This window comes from Octopus sinensis, linkage group LG6 (assembly GCF_006345805.1).
Source record: "Octopus sinensis linkage group LG6, ASM634580v1, whole genome shotgun sequence".
Classification (NCBI taxonomy): Eukaryota; Metazoa; Mollusca; class Cephalopoda; order Octopoda; family Octopodidae; genus Octopus; species Octopus sinensis.
The window spans coordinates 19,996,058-20,016,740 of record NC_043002.1 but is presented as its reverse complement, the minus strand read 5'-3'; the positions used below and the strand labels follow the sequence as shown (position 1 = coordinate 20,016,740).

Below are 20,683 nucleotides of genomic sequence, written 5' to 3'. Positions count from 1 at the left end.
GGCTTTCTCCAAGTCTACAAAAGCTATGTAGAGGGGTTTATCTTTAGCTAGGTACTTCTCCTGCAGTTGTCGGACCAGGAATATAGCATCAGTGGTGCTTCTACCTGGTACAAAACCGAACTGCATTTCATCTAAACAAATTCTCTCCCTAATGAGATGGGTTATGACCTTCTCTGAGACCTTCATCACCTGGTCCAACAGTTTGATACCTCTGTAGTTATTTCTATCTAGAGCATCACCCTTACCCTTGTAGCAGTTGACTATGGTGCTGCTGCACCAGTCATTGGGTATGACTCCATTGTGAACTACCTGGTTTACAATGCGGGTGACTATGGTATAGCCCACATAGCCAGCTGTTTTAAGCATCTCAGCAGTGATTCCTGATAGGCCAGGGGCTTTGCCTGGTTTCATATCCTTAATTGCCTTATCTACAAGGGAGCTGTCTATTCGGGTAGCTGGTCCCTCTACTGGGTCAACATTTGGCAGGCTCTCCTCCTCCCATTCATTCTCCTCATTCAGCAGTCTTTCATAATGGCTTCTCCAAGCCTCTTTCTTTTCACTAGCAGTAAATGCAAGTGCCCCATCATCCATGCGGACACATTTCTCTCCTATAACATCACTATTTTCTCTGACACACTGTCTGGCAATCCGAAATACTTCAGCTCTTTGATCCTCGCGTCGCTGGACATTGGCAAACTTCTTCTTTTCTGCTACGTCTTTGGCTATGTATACCTGCCGCCCAGCCTCCCTTTTGGCTATCTGGTACAGTTCCCTGCTGCCCCCATCCTTCCAGGCTTTCCAGGCCCGTCTCTTTTTACAGATGGCTTTATCTACTGCACTATTCCACCACCACATAATTCTAGGTCTGGAAGGGACTTTGCACCATCCACAGACTCGGTCTGTGGCACTCAGCAAGCTGTCCCGTAGGAATTCCCAGCTACCTTCTATGTCTGACGTCTGAAGCTCCTCCTCCCTCTCATCAAATTTCTTGATGAGTATGTCCCTAAATTTCTGACCATGTGAAGGGTTCTTTAGCCTCCAAATCCTTCTTTTCTGGATTGGTTTGTTTCTTGGAGTCCTTCTGGCCTCAAGCTTAAAGTCACTGATGATTAGTCTATGCTGAGGGATACATTCTTCACCCGGGAGGGTCTTTGTATTCAAGAGCAACCCTGCATCCCGCTGTCTGGTGAGGATGAAGTCTATTTGGCTAGCGGAGTCTCCTGACTGATAAGTTATAAGGTGGCAGACTGGCTTCTTGAAGTTAGTGTTGCAGATTGAAAGGTTACATGCATCACAGAATTCCAGCAGTCTAGTTCCCTCATCATTTCTGGTGCCAATACCATAGCCACCATGTACCCCAGTGAAGATACCCGATTCCCGCCCAACATGCCCATTAAAGTCTCCACCTACAAAGATGAGGTCCTTGCTACTAGTCTTTGAAGTAGCCTGCAGAAGGTTATCATAAAAGTTGTCCTTCTGATCATTTGGTAGTCCCGCTTGTGGGGCATAGGCGGAGATAATCATAGCTGTGCCACTCTGTAGGACCAACCTGAGCTTAAGCACTCTATCGCAAACCCTGACAACCTCTATGACCTCATCCACCCATTTCTCCGCAAGGAGAATGCCTACACCCCCTACACCTTCCACGTTACCTTGCCAGAAGAGTTTGTACCTAAGTGCCTTGCCCGTGAGGACCCTAGCCGAAGCACCTCTCCATCTTACCTCTTGTATGCAGCATACATCAACCTGTCTTCTCTCTAGCATCTCTACAATCTCACTAGACTTGCCTGTCAATGTACCAACATTGATAGTGCCAACTCTGAAAACTGGGAAGGAGATGTGGGGAGGAGGGGGGGAATTCAGCGCCTGAGAAGAGGAGGGTTGTTGTGGTGGTGATAGTTTTCGTAGCATTTTTCTTTTGATCTCTCTTCCGACCTGTCCACGCCGTGGACAGGAGCTGGTGTTAGCAGTGGACATTCGTTATCGTCACTGAGTAACTTATTATTATTATTAATCTGGGTAAGAGGAGTTGGCACTAAATAGTTCTTGTAGAGTCTAACTTCATTCTAAAAAAATTGTGTTTAGTGTGAACCTCAACAGGTTGACATAAATAGGAAAACACTGGCAAGGAAGGAATTCCAGGATGTCAGTTCTTGGATGGAGTGATTTGGATAAGTGCTTAGTGTAAGTTCTGGTTATGATATTACAGTGATAGAATGCTGAGAAGAGGACAGGTAGAGAGGGTAGCCTTGTTGAAAGGTAATGTAAGAGGAGATATTGCACATCTGTGAGCCAGTGGTTGAAGTGTGTTGAAATATGAATATAAGTGCACCTTTGATCAATTGTTTAAGAACCCACTATGTGGCTTCTTTATGCAAACGTCATTTTCTGAAGCTGTTGGTCAGCTCATACCTTGTGAATGAAGTAGGGTAAATGGAAGTTTATAGAAGCCTGTTGAATGGATTGTACCTGTAATTCAAAGGTACAACTCAGTGATTCTGCCTGAGAATTACACAAAGGTTAAACATGTCAGTAGAAGGTTCAATCAGTTACAGTCCAGTTCAATGAGGAGATAACTCAGGAGATGAGACAACTGAATCCTTGTCATTAAAACAAGATTCAGCCCACCAAGTGAATGGCTTTTTTTCTTCTTTGAAATGCGACCTAAGATGTTAGCAGCAGGATCATCCTAAATACAGGAACAATATTCTAATATGGATCACACTTAAAGCTTTGCAGAGAGCCAGTAATTGATTGGTTTTGAAATGTTTTTCTGGCCTTAAAGAAACCCAGTTTGAAGATGGTTGACACAATTTCCATCACCTTTGAGCTGTTTGAGGATGCAGGGAGCATAATTGCTGTAATCCTAAGATGCTTAGCTATAGACCACAAGGCCTTGAGTTCAAACCATAATACAACTACCATCATCATTATTTTTTGTACTCTTAAGCTTATCAGCAATACCAGAAAGACCAATTTTCTTAGATGAAGATAAATCACTGTAGAAAAAGGTTGAGGAATCGTGTTTGAGATTTTACATTTGATGGCTGTGTGACAATGGAGGAGTAGTTTGAGATGTGTTATTAGAAGCCAAATGAACATCAAATGTAGTGGATTTATCAGGAAGGAGACTTAAGTTCTAAAGTGTGAAGTGGGTGGGGAGCATAATTGCTGCGATCCTAAGATGCTGAACTATAGATTACAAGGCCTTGCGTTCAAACCATAATACTACTATCATCATCATTATTTTTTGTACTCTTAAGATTTTGTTTTACATATTCAGTTCTCTTTCTCCTACTTGTAAGACCAAATATATTTGTATGTATGTATCTATATACCTGCAATATTTCTGCCTTCAGGTGCTCATTACTGGACCAGCTGACACACCATATGCAAATGGCTGTTTTGAATTTGATGTCTATTTCCCTCAGGACTATCCCATTTCCCCTCCATTCATCAACCTCGAAACCACAGGCAACCACAGTGTACGCTTCAACCCCAATTTATACAATGACGGCAAAGTGTGTTTAAGTGTTCTCAACACATGGCATGGTCGACCTGAGGAGAAATGGAATCCACAGACTTCTAGTTTTTTACAAGTAGGTACTTCCCTTTGTATTTGTGTGTGTGTGTTTCTTTTTGTGTCTGTTTCTATCTCTGCTATATTTATATTATGTAGAACCATTTTTGTTCCCAGATGCATGTGGAACTACTCTATCAATCACGTGTTATCTGTTGTTTAATTGTTTCTCTTCTCTCCTCTTCCTCCACTCCAACACATTGATACTTAATCTACACAAAAAAAAACCATTGACAATAACTATCTTTGCTTAATTTCAGGTGCTTGTCTCTATACAGTCTTTGATATTAGTGTCTGAGCCTTATTTCAATGAACCTGGTTATGAACGATCGCGGGGCACACCATCTGGCACAGCTAGTTCTCGAGAGTATGATGCTAACATTCGTCAGGCAACTGTTAAATGGGCCATGTTGGAGCAGATACGAGATCCATCACCCTGTTTTAAAGAGGTCAGTATTGTAGCAACTTCTCTACAAGATTTGACCACTGGCAAATTGTTTTCCAGTGGCTTTGTATTTATTTATTGTTTCAAGAAAGGACTGTAACCATAGCCTTTGTGATCCTTCACAGATTTAGTTGTTTGGCTTGAATTTCTATAGAAAAAAGTAACAGCTTTGGAGTATAACAGGCTTTGGTCAACCTTGGGTTACAGCAGAAGACCCTTAGCCAAAGTACTACATACACAGACATAAGTGAGTGGTTATTTTTGCTGTGTACTGCAGAGTATTTACACATGAAACGTGTAAATATATTTCAGTGCACCAGTGGGATACAATGTGTCCACCTTACTACTTCCACTAATTGTGTGATCCAAGTCACTTCATTGTTGCTGGCTCACAAGTCCTAAATAGTAAATGGGGGATATGAAGTATGTATAGTTCACCGCTCTAAGTGGTTTTGATTTCTATTCTTTTATTTGTTTGTCATTTGACTGTGGCCATGCTGGAGCACCGCCTATAGTCGAAGAAATCAACCCTAGGACTTATTCTATCAGTCACTTTTGTCAAAATGTTAAGTTTCAGGGATGTAAACATACCAACAACGGTTGCCAAGGTAGGGGGGACAAACACAGATACACAAACATCTATATATATATATATACACACACACACACACACACACACAATGGGCTTCTTTCAGTTTCCATCTACCAAATCCACTCACAAGGCTTTGGTCAGCCTAAGGCTTATAGTAGAAGGCACTTGCCCAAGATGCCATGCAATAGAACTGAACCTCGAACCATGTGGTTGGGTATGTGCCTATAAACTATATAACTAAATAGTTTAAATTAGATTATAGTGTACAAGTTCCAGTGATTAATGGGCAGTAGTAGTTGTTGTTGTTGTTAAGATCCAAATTGAGTCGAACTATAATCAAAACTGTTCCAGCTCATCATTTTTCTAAGACCTACCATCTTTTTGTGATTAAAGAAGATGAGTGATTTGGTTGCTATTTCTAGCATGTTGAGCAACTAATGTAGATGTTTTTTGAGCTTCTGGTTAACTTGATCAAGTACCATTTCAGCTTTTCATTTATGTAGGAACCCAGGACCACAGTATTCTTGGCCTTTTTAAAAGATTTCAGTGACTTGGTTGCTATTTCTAGCGAGTTGAATGACCACAAAAAGGTTCCTTTGTTGAGTGGTAGAATTAGTGGCTTGTGTTTCAAGTAAATATTGCAATTTGTTTGATTTAAAATCTTTTCATACAAGTTTAGTCCATCCATCTGGCACCGTGTGGAGGTAGGTCCTTCACTGATCAATTCTTTGTCATTTATCTATTCATGTTCTTTTCCTTTCTTCCCCAGGTAATCCAGAATCACTTTTGGTTAAAACGCCATGAAATTTTGTCACAATGTGAGCAGTGGATCTGTGAAATGGAGTCATACAGTCATGACAAACGGACAGGAAGACATATAGCACACAGTACTTTAGCATTGAAAGTCAGTTCAATTTTTGTTATTTATCCTTTACACAAAGTTCTTTCAGTCCCAACACCACATCAAGCACGTTTTATGTAGGAAGAAGTAGTGGCATAGTTTTGCAAATATTGAAATTTCAAAGAGCTGCTGACATGATTTAATTCTAGTTGTTGGTTGATGCCAGTGCTGGCTGACTGGCTCCCATGCCGGTGGCACGTAAAAAAACACCCACTACACTCTCGGAGTGGTTGGCATTAGAAAAGGCATCCAGCTGTAGAAACTTTGCCGGATCAGATTGGAACCTGGTTTGCCAGTCCTCAGTCGAACTGTCCAACCCATGGTAGCATGGAAAATGGACATTAAACTATAATGATGATGATGTTTTAGTTTAACTTCAACAGCCTTGTTACAAAGTTTCTGGATAATTTTGAAACTTGAAATATTTGAATTATGCAGTGAGCGACCATTAGATATTTAATTGGTACTCTCACATAGCTCATTAACTTGCCAGTGTTTACATATCATCGTCATTTAATGTCCGTTGTCCATGCTGGCATGGGTTTGGATTGTTTGACCAGGGTTGGCAAGCTGGAAGGCTGCACCAGACTCCACTCTGATTTGGCATGGTCTCTACAGCTGGATGCTCTTTCTACAGGAAGAAAAATGCTCTTATCTTGAGACTTGATCAAATAGTTTTTAGTTATCTGGCAGCACTATTAACCCTTTAGTGTTCAGATTACTGTTAAATGTAATACTTTTTCGCTCAAATTGTTTTGAATTAATCATGCATTGTCTAATAGCTTTGAGGTTTCAATGATGTGATTGTTTATTTTAGAATGTCAATGTAGGTTTGGTGTGAGAGGCTAGATATCGCCAGTTTGAATATAAAACATGTAGAATATCTGGGCCAGATATGGCCAGTTTAAACACTAAAGGGTTAAATAAGTCCCTGTAAATTGCTTTAGTTGTGGATGTGTGAATTCAAACTATTTGCCTTTCCCCTCCTGACTAAAAAACAAAATTTTGTTTGAATTCATGCACCTATAAAAATAGGTGCTAAACTTTTGAAAGTAAGTATACAGAGCAGTGTTATATAATACCAAATATTTAAATGACCAAAGGCCAATAACTATGAACAGATATAGACAGGAGTAGGCTCTTTAGTCTGTGATGTTGGTGGCACAATAAAACACACCTAGCTGTTGCTGTAAAGTTGTCGATAGTAGTAGTATGAGCATGCAGTCATTAAAAATCTTGCCAGGAAAAAATCCTAGTAAATTCCTTCCTTCCTTTCTGGTTTTTGCATGCCAAACAATGATGGATGGCCTTCAGGTGAGACAATTTGAGACCCATCCAAAGCCTGGTCAAAAAAGAGAAAAAAATCTCTCCCTCTCTATATAAATATATATATATTTATATTCTTCTAATATAGGATAAAATGTTTTCGAAAAGAATTTCATCAAAGTGGCTAGCATATTAAAATACCTTTAAAGGTGAAAATTATAAACAGTAATTGTTTATATATATATATATAGTGTGTGTGTGTTTATGAATAGAACAGACATTATGAAGTATTTAGAAATAGCTTGTAGAGGTCCAGTAGGCCTCATTTCAAGTGAGTCACATGTTGCTAGTCTTATCTGACTTTGGTTTATTATCTTTGCAGAGACATTATAATCATCTAAGAGAAGAGTTTTCCAAAATGGACCCACCATCTGGCATGGAAGGAGAGGTTGCAGACATCCCTGAAGAAACTAAGCCTGAATTTTCCCATAGTAAAAGCTACACGGAACTTGATGTTGAAGAGGGACCCACTCAGGTTGAGCCGATAAACTTAGACATCACCGACCCCATTTCGGTTCTTGAATCTCTGCCTTTTGGGCCAAACAGCATTGATTGCTGACAGTGACTACCAACAGCTTGCGCTTTTGAAGGGCTACCTTAGGAAACCCCCTCTAAAAAATAAAACACAAAAACTAAGAAACACCACCTCAGGTGGTGGTACTGGGTGCTGGTGAGGTTGGTGAATTCTTCAACATAGTACACACTGAAGAAGCTTTACAATCCAAATTAGAAAGAGGCGGATATGAACTGCTCCAGAAATGGGGGAGAGAGAGAGAGCGATACACACACACAAAATGAAAGAAAACACTAAAAATTTGGAGCAGAAAAATTTTGAGTTGTTCTTCTTGTTGCTATTGTTGATATTGATGTTGCTGCTGCAGCTGCTGTTATCTGTCAGTAATTCAGACTCTGAGGATCAACTGAATTCTGGATGTCTGTTTAGTTGCCAGCAATTTGAAGCACCAAAACCTCATCATTGTTCCCCTCCTCCCCCTCTTGCATGTGATTTTCTTTTGAAGTGGTACCATCGGCAGAAAGCATTACATATGTCAAATACATACATGCATATATTTGTGTGATTTTTTTTTTTCTTCCACCCCCAGTCAGGAGGCTATGTGTGTATCATTGTGTCAGACAGGCTTTGTCACCAAAATCTTGAATTGACAGAGTAAGTTACTGGTTTTTTTTTCCTGTTCTTGGAAAGCAAATTAAATTGAAAAGGAAAAACAAAGGAGTGGGAGGGAATTTTTTTTTTCAGTTTTTCTTTTGATACCCCTCCCCCACCCCCGATTAACCTCTTTAACTTTATTTTTTTTTTTTACATAAAAGACTTTAAAATGCATTAGATTTCCTCCACCCTTCCACTTGCTTTTGCCAAAGAAATTTTTAGAAATGTGTAACCCAGTAAGGTAGTCTCTGGGTGATATTGTGGCTGTAGAGGATTTTCAAGGTAAATTGGATGGAAGATGACAAATAGTATGATATTGCTAATGAAAGTTCTTTGAAAGTCAAATCCTTAAAAATAACCTGTTGGTCCTTTTTCTTAGAGATGATGGCCGAATGGATGAGAATTGAAGCTTCTGGGAGAAGTATCTCACTGCTGGAGTTATTTGCCAAATAACTTCAACACTGTTGGAATTATTTGGCAAGGGACCTCTTCTAAGGCTTCGTTTCAGTTCATGGAACAATTAAGAATATTGTCCTTTGCCAAGTCACTTGAGGAAAAGTCCTGTCATCATTATTATTATTATGGCAGAAACCAGTGGATTGACTGAATTGTTAGAGAGTCTGATGAGATGCCAGTATGTTCTGAATTCAAAACTCACAGAGGTTGACTTTGCCTTTTATCCCACCGCGGTTAATAAAATTAAGCACTAGTTAAATACAGGGGCCAATTGGTAATGACTAAAGCCCTCCCTCAAAATTTACTGACCTTGTGCCTAAAGTAGAAACAATTTTATTTACAACAGGGGGTGATGGAATGGCAGATTCATAAGAGCAATGCCTTGTTTTGGCTTTTAACATCAAATTAAGCCAAGGTCAACTTTACCTTTCATCCTTCCAAGGCATCATGACAAAATACCAGTCATATACAGGAGTCAATATAATCACCTGTTACCCTCCACTCCAGATTTTTAGCTTTGTGCCTGTGTTAAAAACTATTATTATGGCAGAATTGATAAGGTACTTGAGTTGGTTCCTGTTTATGATCTGCTGATGTCCACTTTGATTTCATTTTTCTGGGTGGGTGTGATAAAATAAAGTGCTAGTTATATACCTAAGTTGATATAATCATGATATTCAACATTTTTGGCTTTGTGCTAAATACTTTAGAGGGAAAGAAAAAAAATCTACCTTTATTTGTATGTGAGGATGATTATTATTAAGTGGAATGGCAGAATCAGAGCTTTAGACAAAATGCCTTGCAGAATTTATCTTGGTTCTTTATATTGTGAGTTCTAATGCCTGCCAAGGTCAACTTTGCTTTTCATTCTTTCAGAGTTGGAAAAAAATAAAGTACTAGTCAAGTACTGCGATTGATTTAATCAATCCCTACCCCCAAAATTGCAGCCCTGTGCCTATGTTAGAAACTGTTATGATTAAGATGGTGATAGTTACTGGTTGACCCTGTTGGTAAAGTTTCTGTGATGGAAAGATAATGAGATGAAATAATTTGTGCACATGTGGAGAATATGAACACACACACATACATACAGTAAAACGTAGGTATTTACCAGGATTCCTCATCTGTGATCCATTCCCCACCCCCCACACTTTGTTAAATCCCCCCTTTCCCTGTTATTCTACTCATCCTAAATCCATCTGCTGCCCTGCTTCTTTTATACTGTTGTACCATAATGATGATTAGATTCAAACCAAAGCTGCCACTGGGTATTGTCAGCCCATAGCTCTTACACACACACACAGTTGTGGGTGCAGGTGGCGTGGGAGATGCAGTAGAAATATATTCAGCAGCTGCTGCTTTTATCTTGGCCTCTCAAACTGTCATTACGCAAATGTGACTGTGAAAGGAAGGACTAAAATTGGTTTGGTGAGAGTTGGCAAATTCTGTGTTCAATATTGAATGTGACACGGATTAATGGTACTTAAGCCTCCTTCAACTCAGGTGTGTGTACCCATATATCTTGAGAGATTTAGTCAAATGAAATAGGCAATGGGGTGTATTGGAGGTGGGGGGTAATTTCTATAGTCAATCTTGAATATGTATAATAGATTTTTTTCAGTTTTATTTCTCAGATCTCCATTTCCTATATTCAAATCAATTAGCTTGCATTTTTTCAAACTAAAAGGAATAAGGTTTATTAATTTTTTTTCTACTTTCATTGAGCTCCCCAAACTTTCAAATCCAGCTCAACTATTTATTTTCAGTTCTCTTTATGCAGATTTATTACTTCTTTTAGCATTTGTCTGATGCCATTGACTTATTAAACTGACATTTTACATAAACTGCTGTTCTCTATTTGAAAAGCTTTCATGCTATGGAAAGTCATTTGTTCAATCAAGTTTCTGTCCTGGTTTAGTTTACAGCTAGATTTAGTCTATAAAATACAATAAGAAGTAGATGACTATGACAGAAAAACTAAAGTTCTAATATATTGATGACAGCAACTCAGTTTATGGAGAGTGGGGTGGCTGAGAAGGAAGCTTTAAAAAAATCTTTCCCCCCCTGATCAAATCCATTTTACCCAGCCTGCCCATAATCTCAACTTGTGTACCTATTTCTCTCTCTCTCCCCCTTCCACTGTTCACATGTTCCTATCTATTTATATAACTTTGTCATACTTGTATTAGCTTAATATAGGCTGTGCTGGTGTGATATAAAGGTAGTTTATAAGCTCTGCAGAAATTACCTCCCCTTATGACTAACTGCAGTACATAGCCACACTAACAAATCCCTCATTTGTTCTCTGAATCACCATCATTATTGGTTGTCACAGTTGTGAGAATAATTTGTAGTGGATAGAATCAAATCTGATCTACAATTCCATTGTTTCCCAACTGGAACACACACCCCCACTCTGTCTACACTTTCACATAATCTCAGGTATTTGTGTCTGTGTAGGAAAAGAAACCAGATTAGATTCAGTTCTCAGCTGCTTTGTTCTGTCATCACTAAATTACTTTTTAAATAAATCAGGAGAATGAGATGTTAAGTTCCTACTTTGAGAGTTGTTTTGTATGCAATTATTAGTGCAGAGCCAAATGTGTTAATATAAAGCGCTGCAATATTTAATTACACTCCAAGTACAACTTTCACTGAGGTTGACTTTTCCTTTGAGAGTTCAGATTTAATTTTCACAACCCACCTCCCAATATGTGGCCTTGTGCCTCCGTTAGAAACACATAATTGTTAACATTTAGAGACATGAATGTTAAATTTATTCCTTGCTGTTTGTTATATCTTACATAAATTCTCTTTTCAAGAAATATTGTGGTATAAAAAGTATGTGATAGAGAGATAAGCAACACTGAGGCTTACAGTGTGTCTAAAATTTTCTTTTTTTTTTTTTAAACACTATAAGAAAGATTTTGGCTGTGTAACTGTTACTTAAGAGTATCATGTTCAGCATTAATAATGACAGGCAGTGAGGTGGAAGAAGCAGTAGTATGAACAATTAAATGCAAAACTGAAACTGAATAATACCAAGTTCAAATTTTGCTCGGGTAGGAGGCCAACCAATGCCTTTCTTGACAATACCCATTACAACTTCGGTCTTGTACCTAATGTTAGAAATCATTAATTATAAAGTGTCCCATTTAAAGAGTTTTTTTTTTAATACTCATGTGATATGCTGTGGTGACTGTCAGAACAGAGACACTGCAACAGTTTCACTGGTTTGTAGTAGTTGTTGTAACATCACTAGGCAGCCATGGTATCCATGGTGATAAAATATATTAAAAGAAAAAAAAAATCAAAGAATATATATATATATATATATAAATATATATAAAATTATTAAAAAGCAAACAATGCAGATACTGCCATACTCCTGAAGATGGTTGAATTAATATTTTGTGAATACTTAACAAAAAAAATAATAAGAGGAACATTGGGATGGAAACCAACTAATATGGGGGAATGGACAAAAACAGAAAGGGTTATAAATTGCAGGAAATGGAGTCTGGTATTTTAAAGACTTTGTAAAATTGAAAAGAAAAAAATTTGAAGTAAAATTTTAAAACCAATAAAATTGATCATCTGTATATCAGACTGTAAATTTAGATGTGAAATTAAATTTAAGTGTTTTTTTTTTCTTTGTTTCCCCATGAATCTGTTTTAATTTTAATTTGTATTTTTGTTTGCATTTTGAGCTTAAAAAGGGAAAGGGGTTGTGAACAGGTGCTATTGCTTGAACACATGTAGATTTATCCACATTAACTAAAATAACCAATGTGTCCTAACCCCTTTTTGCTATGACCCCACAAGAGATTGCCTTCAGTTCATATTTGAATTAAAACCTTTAATTTTATTTTAAAAACTTTTAGCTTCAAATACCAACTTAATAATGAAACGGCTATCTTTTATTAAAATTTAAAATGTAAAGACTATTAAGTGAAATCTAATTAATGAAGTCATGTGACCATGACATGGCAAAAAATGTAGAAAAGAAAGGTGCTCTTAATCCACAATTCCTTGCACCAAGTCACAAATGACTGGCTAGCTAGCAGTTTCATCACGTTGGAATCTAATAAACTGTCTCGATTACTGATGCTTTTGTTTAAACAATGGGTTGACATTGCATCAGATGATAACAGATTTGATAGGTCCTGATAAAATTTTTTGCTGATCCAAGAATTGGAGAGAGACAATCTTTTGAAAAGCACATTGCCACTTTCGAACATAACTGGGCAGATTTTGACTTGTTGCTTATGAGGAAAGAGGAGGTTGATTTTCAAAGAAAATGGTAAAGAATTTGAAGTATTTAAGACAGATATTAGATTGGTTTGAAAAGTTAGAAGTGAAAACATAGCCTGGAACCTACTGTTGTTGCAACTGAAGATGTGAAGGAAAAATTGAAAGATCTACAAAGTTTATTCACAAAAGGACTAAGGCATTGCTGTAAAATACATCCAAACATTTGAAAGGAAATTAACATTAAAAATTCTAAGTTGGATGCATTTATTTAATAATGAGTGTGTACATATGATAGTAATCTTACACAATGGTAGATAATTTAATAAAATCATCTGACTCAAGCTGTAGACTTAGTGTTACAACACATCTGGAGATTTTCAAAAAAATCTAGTCTTGACAGGCGAGAGCAGTAAACATAAAATAACAGTTCACTTTCATCACTTTGTATCCTGCATTTTATTTAGTTTAAATTCAATTTTTTTAAACACTATCATTCAATTTGAAGATAAATCCATTTTTTTTTATAACCATTCACAAGCTAAGAAACAATTCAATATCCTCCAAAACAAATACTTGCTTCTCACTTGAGCTCACTAATATTGGTCTTGCACAAGACACTGTCAAAATTATCTTAAATTATGTTAAATAATAATAAACCTTAATACTGACTAAAACATTGTAGAGTATTAATATACAAGGTTAGGTCAGAATAAATACATATTAGCTACTGATACTTGTGTAAGAATTTCACAATGAATGAATGAAACACATCCACTGTTATCAATGAAACACTTACGTGACCAGAGGACTTTGAAATTGCTTTTGTGTAAAACGGTCAAAACACTTCTGTGAACAAAAATATGCTTCAAGAGGAAAAGTTTTCTCTGATGTTGAGAGCAACGATGCTACCATAAAAGAGATGCTGGCATGATAAATACAGTGAATGAATTTTGCCACGACAACTTTGCCACACCAGCAGCGTTTATGTGATCGTATCAGTTCATGTAAATCTCTGTACATAGTTTCACAGTAAGGGATCCTGAAAGAGAAAATGAAGTGCTTCTGTAAAATAATCATTTGTATTTCAAATCAGTTATAAAAGCAGGGGATGGCATGTCAGAGGAAAATGCCTTGTGGTATTTAGATATTTCATGAGAAAATTTAATCGATCCTACTAAATGAATGTTATGTAACACTTCTGTTTCTCTTGACATTTGGAAGTGTATCCAAGTCAGAAATCGTAAGTAAAAGAAAGATATCTTGGATACAATATTATAACAACTTGATAACGCCATCTTTAAGACAGATGTTGATTTGGTTGTATTCTAAGTAGATTGAGTAATCACATAGCTCTATTGTTATATAGAAAATCAAAAATTAGAAAAAGCTTTAAAAATAAAGAAATGTGTTGCATTTGTGAAATCAAGCTAAATCTAACCAGTACACTGAATAAACAGCTTACAAGAGAAGCATATACATTTCTTACATCACAAAAACTGGGTTTGATGGTGAAATAAACTTACATATATTTACAACTGGAAAGGGAAATTTGAATGATAAAAAAAAAAGGTATTATAGTCAGTCGAATCAATAACTGTAGATGGCTGGTACTACTCAAAGACTTCAGAGAAGTGGAAGATTATGTCAACCTGGCTGTGGATTTGAACCTATATCTCAGGGGTTCTCAACCATTTTTTATCTATGGACCCCATAGTCATTCGATGTTCAAAAACTAGTTTTATAGAAACTTCTATTTTGTCTTTCACACATTAATTTGTAGTTTGAACTATGTGAAATGTTTGAGAAAAAATACCCAGCTATTTCATGTAATACATATCAATGCACACATCTGCTGCAAAATTTTTTCAGGGACCCTTAAAACACTTGTGGACCCCTAAAAATCTTACATGGACCCCTTTTGAGAACTACTGCTATATCTACAACAGTGCTCCTCAACCCTTTTTCACTTGCAGTACACATATTCTTTACAAAGTTTGGCAGCACACCTTCAGGTTACACTGTGGCACACCAGTGTATGAAATTAAATGCCACATGATATTTGGTCTACGATGACCCCACAGTCTTTCTTCCTAACAGATTTAATCTAAACCCTACAATCTTATATGTACTGTCTTGGACACTTGACATATATTTTGTTATCTTAGAAATGACATGGTAGACAGTAGACATAAATTTAGATGACAATACCAATTACCATGTGATGTGAACCTACTTTATGTGGAATTATCAAAGCTTACATTGAAACAGTTCTCTGTTCTGTAACAGCAAGGCATGGTCAATAGCAGAAGAAAGCTAACCACAAGAATGTGACTGAAAGCCTCGGAGAGCTCTTGCAAGACAATATTTGTTAAGTCCAGATGTTGCAGGTATTTCATTGAAGGTATCCTGGAGTCTCTTTGATGAAGTGGTATCAGATCAACCAAAGTTTTTTGAATGAAATTGGCAGAAGGAAACTATATTGCAGCCTGTGTGCTCATGTGTGTCAATGTTTACATTCTAAACTTCTCAGGAAAAGCATTGAACTAAAGAAAAAAACAGTAAACAGTGACAATAACTGACATAACCTGCCAACAAAATTGTTCTATAGCTCAGCATTTTTTAAGGCAAATGGAATGAAAAATGCAGATATAACAGATAACATGTTTCATTTTAGTTATGGCAGTGGAAGTTTCCTGCCCCACCCCAACTCTGTTTCAGGATGCTGAAGTAGTTTGCTAAAGGTTTGCGAAAGGTTACTACAGTCCTTATATTGTACTCTCCAGCAAGGTTTCTAACTCCTTACTCTCCAGTCTGTGAGCCACCCTTCAAGAAATAGCATCCAACTCTGCCTCAAACTGCACCCTACTGTCTTAAAAAAAAAAAGACCTGATGAAATAGTCATGACTAGAATGCCTTTAAACATAATTATTCTTGGCTAGGGTTAACCTGAGGCTCAACAACAAATCCAATTTGCTTGGCCAACAAAATATATTGTGCACTGACTTTATGAAGATGGAAAGAAGGTGCCCATCTGAAAAAAAATAATTGCTCCAACAAATTAAACCAATTCATGCAAGATTGGAAAAGCAATAAAATGGACTTACTTGTTATTTATTATGAATTTGACACAAATGGACTGCAATGAAGGAAGTTCTAAACACTGTCGAAGAATACGATGCGGAGTTGTAGAAAAACTATTGTGTGACAAGTCAAGTTCATGAAGACATAATTTGATGAAATTGGCAGGCAATAATGGCAACTGGTTGTTAGAGATGTCTAAGTTCTTCAGAGAAGAGAGGTTACCAATATTGATGGGGAGTTGTTTCAGTTGATTGCGGGACACTTTGAGAATTTGTAATTTCCTCAGATTGTCAATATGAGAGGGAAGTCTTTGAAGCTGGTTACTGCTGAGATCTAAGACAGTTAAGTTATCACACAGGGGTGGTTCGAGTAGAATTTGGGGGAAGTTGGAAAACTGATTTCCCTTCAGGATCAAGTCAGTAAGAAGAATGCGACTGAAAGCCTCGGGGAGCTCCTGCAAGACATTATCGGCTAAGTCCAGATGTTGCAGGTATTTCAATGAAGGTATCCTGGAGTCTAATTTCTTGATGTGGCAACCAATTATTTTCAAGCTGACAAGGGAAAATGGAAAACCCTTCAAGATGGGGTAATCTTGTCGTTTCAAAATGGTCAGTTTCTTCTTGCTGTTTTCAATCTGCTTTGGTGTAATTGCAGATAAAGTAGATAAGTTTGATTTTTGTTGGGGGCATTCTCCCTTTAAGCTGGCTTTTAATACTGTGAGAAAACTTTTCAACTGAATGGAATCTGCCTAAAATAGAAACAAATGAATAAAGATTTATAAGGTGAACACTTCTGACAGCAAAGAAAGAATATAAAAGCAACAAAAGAGATTCATCAACATCATGGTTTAACATCTGCTTTCCATGCTGGCATGGGTTGGATGGTTTGACTGAGGGCTGCCATGCCAGAAAGCTGCACCAGGCTCCAATCTGATCTAGATGCCCTTCCTAATGCCAACCACTCTGAGAGCCAGTCAGACAGCACTGGTAACGACCATGCTTGAATGGTGATTTTTCCGTGCCACCGGCACAGGAGCCAATTAGGCGACACAGGCAACGATCATGCTCGAATGGTGCTTTTTACGTGCCACCGGTACAGGAGCCATTTAGACAAATACTTTCTCTTCGTCATGAACTGGACAACACCTTGAAACTGATAGGTGGTGGTGGTAGTTGTTGTCTGGCCCCTGATTTCACATGATGAAATAGACCTACAAATAAAATGAATTTCGACTTCCAAAAACTAATCAAGTTGTCTTTCCTTAAGACACTAGGATGTGACTGGAAGGAAATTTGATTACTATTTCCTGTAGGCCAAGCAACTACATAGAGGTTTACTTCTTCAATCAATGATGCAACCATTTATTGAATATGTACACACAGATATATACTGGATTTATAAGGTTTTAAACAACAACACAGTCTGCTAGTGAGTAATCATTGTTCATGAAAATTTCTTAAGTCCACATCATTTACAGTCAATAAATAGATTACAATACACAACTGATACTTGTTTAAATCAATACTGAAAGGGATACAAGGCAAAGTCAACTCAAGAGGGATTTGAACTCCGATAAAGTTACATGAGCTTTCTATTGTTTCTGCTATTAAACAACCTAAGAGAAAACTGGAGCAGGATCTACTGACAACATCATCATCATTTAACGTCCGTTTTCCATGCTAGCATGGGTTAGACAGTTCGACCAGGGTTTGGGAAGCCAGGAGGCTCCAGTCTGATCTGGCAGTGTTTCTACAGCTGGATGCCCTTCTTAACGCCAACCATTCCATGAGTGTAGTGGGTGCTTTTTATGTGTCACTGGCACAGGGGCCAGAGGAGGGTGGCAACAGCCACAATCAGTTGGTGCCTTTTACGTGCCACCGGCACAGAAGCCAGCCAAGGCGGTACTGGCATCATGATGCTTTTTACATGCCACATTCTGCAATATCTGTGGTCATGGTTTGCCAGCATCTTTGATGAAAGAGCAAAGCTTTAAAGTTACTTCATTAAATTTGCACAATTAAAAAGAAGAAAACTACTTGCATACACATGATTAGAGAGAGAGAGAGAGATAACAGAGATGAAGTCCTAATTTTGGAGGTGGGGTAGTTTATCAAATCATCCCACCATGAATACTTGATAGTTGGAAGGATGAATAGCAAATCTGACCTTGGATTTGAGCTCAAAATGCAACCTAAGCATTTTCTTTGATATTCTACCAATTTTGTCACTCCATAGCCCTTAAAATAAAAACTTCTGATTTTGGCACAAGGCCAGCAATTTTGAGGGGAGGGAGTTCATTGATTGTATTAACCCCAGTATTTCATTGACACTTTATTTTAAGAACCTTGAAAGGATAAAAAGTAAAGTTAGTCTCAACAAGATTTGAACTCAGAACAAAGGGCTCAAACAAGTATTGCATTTGACATGGTCACACAATATACTTGAAAGTGCAGCCAAATCCCATTCAAATCAAACTGTGTCATCTTTTTAAAAAAGACATTGAAATATGTTGTAAATATACAAAAAGATAGGATGGTCATGGTTGGCATATTTTTGGTCAAGTTTGACCAGAGTCATACACACACACACAGAGTATCAACCTATGTATAGATGGGGAAATTGTGAAAAATATTAATTTATGATAATCCTAATTTTACAATAATTACAAATGCCATTCAATTTTCAAAATTTTCTTTATTGTTTTTCGAATTCTTGGCTGTAACTATAATTAAGTTAATCAATACTGAATTAGCAGTATTGATTTACGCTGAATCTGTCTTACCCCACCTCTACTGTCGGACCACTTGAAAATCATTCCATTGATATTTGAGGAGATGGGGAAGGAGGTTTCATCATTAACCACAAAAGAGACCCCCACTACCTCTGTGTGGTCACTTGACTTGCTAGAAATAGCAGCCTACTATCTAAAGTACAAAGATACATTGGACAATGTAGTTCCTAATTTATATATATAAAGATATAACTATATATATACACATAAAGATATATATATATATATATATATATATATATACACACACACACACACAAAGATATAACTATATATATATATATATATATATATATATATATACACACACACATAAATATATATATATACTATATATATATATATAATATATATATATATATATATATATACATATACACATACGTATGAGCATTTATATGTGTATACATATATATATTAGGTCATCATCTCATAAATAATGTGGTTTTTCTTCAATTGCATGAACTAAGTCAGAAGGGGATGCGATGAAATACCTGCATCAACTTGCTATAAAAGCAGTGCAAGTTTCAAAGAGTGCAGTTCGATTTTAACAGTTATTTTTTCAAAGCTATAACGAAGGTGACATAGGAGCATATTTCTGCATATTTTGCTTTATGAGTTCAATAAAGGCAACAACGCAACGGAAAGTGCGAGGAATATTAATGCAGTATATGAGGATCAGACAATAAGCGTAATCCAGTGTCAATAGTGGTTCCAGAAATTCTGAAACAGGAACTATAGCCTAGGAGATCTGTAGAGTTTGACAAGGACGTCCTGCAAACCCTGGTGGAACAAAATCCCATTGTAACTGTTGAAGAACTAGCAGAGAAGCTTGAATTTGGTCATTCAGCCATTCATCAACACCTGCGTGCTATCAGAAAAGTCAGCAAATTGGGTCAAATTGGCTTCCTCACAAACTTTCTGAGTCTAATTACGCGCAAAGAGTGAATGTGTGCTCTTCTTTGCTGTCACATTTAACAAATGGATCGTTTTTGTACCTAATAGCGAATGTTTGAGAAATGGGTTCTCTATAAAAATGTCACACGCCGAAAACAGTGGGTAGGGAAAGGAGAAATACCAGCACCCCAGGCTAAAGAAGGTCTTCGTCCATCTAAGGTGTTATCTGTTTCATGAGATATGAAATGTTTAGTCCACTTTGAACTTTTAAACCCAAACCAAATGATAAAGGAGATCTACGGCAAGCTGCTTAAGTCGACCATAGTTTCTTCCATCAGGATAATGCTCGGCCACATATGGTGAGGATGACATTCCAAAGGCTGGAACAGTTTGAATGGGAAATGATGCCCCACCCACCATATTCACTGGACATTGCCCCATCAGATTATCATTTATTCTGCAGTCATCAAAATCATTTGGACGGAAAAAATAAGAATTCTGAAGATGAGGTCAGAACAGTACTGGAGGAGTATTTTTCATAACGGACAAGTGAATTTCGGAAGAGAGGCCTTGCAAGTCTACAAGATAGATGGAAGAGCATTGTAGATAAAGATGGAGAGTACATTTTAGATTTTAAAAACATTTTGTTTATCTTAATTTTGAAAAATAAAAGAAGTATTAAAAAAACTACATTATTTACAGGATGACCCAAAACATATGTGTATGAAAGTTGTCATGGTGATACCTGCTCATAGGCCTCAAAGTTGCAGAAAGTGTATGGAGATGAGTGTATGAGTGGTTCATATGTTTCGAAGATGGTCAAAGAAATGGTGATATCAACAAACGTTCTGGGAGGCCCACAACCAGCAGAACTGCAAAAACCATCACAGATGTGCATGCAGCTGTGAGGGTAAATCGTCGAATCACCATCCATGAGTTATTAGAGGATGTGCAGATTAGTTACAGTTCAGTCCAGCCCATTATCACTGAAGATTTGGGTATGAGATGCATGTCTGCCAAGTTTGTGCCAAAACTGCTTTCAGCTGACCAAAAAGACACTCGGGCTTCAGTTGCACAAGATCTCCTTGATTGTGTTGAGAACAATGAAAACTTTTTGAAAACTTTGTGTAGGCCCCTGAGCAGGTATTGCCAAGCTTTTGGCAAAATTTGATGCAGATTTTCTGCTCAACTT

The 20,683-nt window shown here is 37.3% G+C and overlaps 2 protein-coding genes across 8 annotated transcripts in view; one reads left to right on the top strand and one right to left on the bottom strand.

The window, feature by feature from the left end:
* The window catches only part of LOC115212794 (baculoviral IAP repeat-containing protein 6), a 142,537-nt gene extending 130,435 nt beyond the window's left edge, over window positions 1-12,102 (top strand). For both annotated transcript variants that reach the window (XM_029781493.2, XM_029781494.2), the window contains exons 57-60: window positions 3,360-3,599; window positions 3,841-4,029; window positions 5,387-5,521; window positions 7,167-12,102. In XM_029781493.2, the coding sequence (XP_029637353.1) occupies window positions 3,360-3,599; window positions 3,841-4,029; window positions 5,387-5,521; window positions 7,167-7,403 (801 nt within the window). In that variant the 3' untranslated portion in view covers window positions 7,404-12,102. The remainder of the gene's footprint in view (window positions 1-3,359; window positions 3,600-3,840; window positions 4,030-5,386; window positions 5,522-7,166) is intronic.
* An 870-nt stretch (window positions 12,103-12,972) lies between these two features.
* Window positions 12,973-20,683, bottom strand: part of LOC115213346 (leucine-rich repeat protein 1-like) — a 115,656-nt gene continuing 107,945 nt past the window's right edge. For 5 of the 6 annotated variants that reach the window (XM_036503686.1, XM_036503688.1, XM_029782281.2 and 2 more), the window contains 2 exons: window positions 15,827-16,551; window positions 12,973-13,761 (listed from right to left, as the gene is read on the bottom strand). In XM_036503686.1, the coding sequence (XP_036359579.1) occupies window positions 13,515-13,761; window positions 15,827-16,551 (972 nt within the window). In that variant the 3' untranslated portion in view covers window positions 12,973-13,514. The remainder of the gene's footprint in view (window positions 13,762-15,826; window positions 16,552-20,683) is intronic. The other variant, XM_036503685.1, reaches the window with a different exon arrangement.